A 2199-nucleotide genomic window follows, 5' to 3' on the forward strand; every position below is an offset into this window, starting at 1 on the left:
TCACTGAGTACAAAAAAAAAAAAAAAAAAATTACTGTAGTAAAAGACATACTGCTATTGGCTGGGAAGATAGCTCGGTGGTCTAAGCATCTCCCTGACAAGCGCAAGGACCTCAGTTTGATCCCTAGTACCAGCATGCCGTGCTGTGCCGAGCCGGCCCTGGAACCCCAGCGCACAGTGCTGGCCCTGGAACCCCAGTGCATGGAGTTGTCCTGAAACAGGGCATGGTGGTACACGTCTGTAATCCCAGCCCTGGCAGGCTGAGACAGGAGGGTTACTATGAATCTGTTGTTTTGACCACACTTATCCCATTGTTCTTGCCACATTCTGCAGCAGTTCTGTAAGTCCTTTTCCATGAATCCTTCTTAGGATTGTCATGGCTGCCTCAATTTTTTTTTTTTTTTTTTTGCGGAAGCAGGGATTGAACTCAAGCCCTTGTGCTTGCCAGGGAAGCGCTTATTCCACTGAGACATCTCCCTGGCCCCATGCCTCAATGTTTTGAATCTATTCAAATTATTTACTGTCATCTTGGTCAAATATTATGATCATTCTGACTTTAGGGAAGAGCCAAAAGTTGCACAGTGTCAGATCTGGTAATAAAGTAAATGAGGATACACTAATGTTCTTATGAACTTGCCTTTCTATTGAATGTCACCTCGCAGCAGCATTCACCCCACTTTTGATCATGTTCATTTTGAAGACACTCACGAAAGAGGGCTTCTAGAACTGCTTCCAAAAGTGGCAACAGGATAAATATGTTCAAATGAGGAGTATTTTGAGGGAGACTACTGGCAATGTGTCTTTTATTTCAATATAGTTGCCTTTTGGTTTTTCTGAAAGATCTTATTATATAGTTTAGGCTACTCTTGAACTCACTGCCCAGTCTAAGCTGGCCTTGAACAACTGACAATCCTCCTGCCTTAGCCTCTCAAATGCTGGGATTACAGGTGTGTACCACCAGGCCTAGCTACAATTTTTAAAGTTCAACATTCAGAGTTGGGGATATGACTCAGCAGCACAAGCACCTGCCTGGCAAACAAGATCTTGAGTTCAATTCCCAGCACACAAAAAAATTCTAAAATAAAATAAAACAGTCATTGTATGTATATATTTTTTTAACACCCCTTGCATATCTCCAGAAAACAGAATAATACCTCGTCATTTATTAGATGGTTTCTTTTGGCAGATGAATTAAAGAACAAAGGGTATTAATTTTTGTTCTTAACAGAGAGTGCCAAATAGCTTGTAATCCAAATTTAGAGTGCCTGGACTCCACAATCCTTAATTAAGTAGAAGCATGAGACTCAGGAGAAAGGTGGTGGAAGATCAAGCACCTACTTGCTGAGCTGGTAATCGGTGCCTTTGATGAACTTGAGCTTTTCCAAAGGCACGCCAATGCTCTCCAGCATTGCTTTGATCATGTTCTCATAGAAACTGGTTCTGAGTTCTAGAAGTTCCCATGGGGCTTTCATGTTATCCAGGTATGCATGAAGATCCGCAAACAGAATGGTTACCTGGATATAAGGGACAAAGGACCACCAAAATGTCAATTTGTTCTAGCACCATTAAACCATACCATCTCTCCCACTGCCTCTCCCACCCCTGCTCACCCTTAAGGCCCTCTTTTTGTCTTTCTCCAAGGGCAACTGCTTGCTTGATATCAGGAGGGCTTACCTCACATCCAGCCTTCAAGAAGTCGGCAATCTTGGACATGGGCACAAAGTAAGCCACATGTGGCCTGCCTGTGGTTGCTGTTCCCCAGTAAACTTTAAGTTCCCGTTCCTTCAGTATCTCTTTTAATTTCTCTTCCCCCAGAACCTCCTGTTGGGAAAGAAGAGGTGCTTTAATGTTGGTGCCCCTGTACCTTCACACATCCTTTATATCCCATGACAAGGGAAACAACGAAGTTGTGTCAGGGGATCCAGGCTCAGAGCCAGCAGAGCAAGCCAGCCACATTCTCAATACTGAGCGCCATTTCACATGGGCACTACTGCTGGTACCTCTCCTGTAAAGTGACACAGATGGAAGGAGGCAGGGGCATGTCCCTACTAGAATCCTAGCCTCTAGTTACATCTAACCCACTTTTTTAAAAAAAAAATATTTATTTATTTTTATTTATTACATTTATTTATTGTGTGTGTGTGTGGCCAGCTCAGCCCACCAGGAGGCGGGGCTGGCTGGCATGTGGTGCTGGGGGATC

At 43.7% G+C, this 2199-nt stretch overlaps 1 protein-coding gene across 1 annotated transcript in view; it reads right to left on the bottom strand.

Annotated features, from left to right (window-relative positions):
• Positions 1-2199, bottom strand: part of Yars (tyrosyl-tRNA synthetase) — a 34680-nt gene that overhangs the window by 29593 nt on the left and 2888 nt on the right. The window contains exons 2-3 of the mRNA XM_004640979.2: positions 1674-1820; positions 1338-1513 (exon numbers count right to left, since the gene is read on the bottom strand). Coding sequence (XP_004641036.1) covers positions 1338-1513; positions 1674-1820 — 323 coding nt within the window. The remainder of the gene's footprint in view (positions 1-1337; positions 1514-1673; positions 1821-2199) is intronic.

This window comes from Octodon degus, unplaced genomic scaffold, assembly GCF_000260255.1.
Source record: "Octodon degus isolate 3935 unplaced genomic scaffold, OctDeg1.0 scaffold00130, whole genome shotgun sequence".
NCBI lineage: Eukaryota > Metazoa > Chordata > Mammalia > Rodentia > Octodontidae > Octodon > Octodon degus.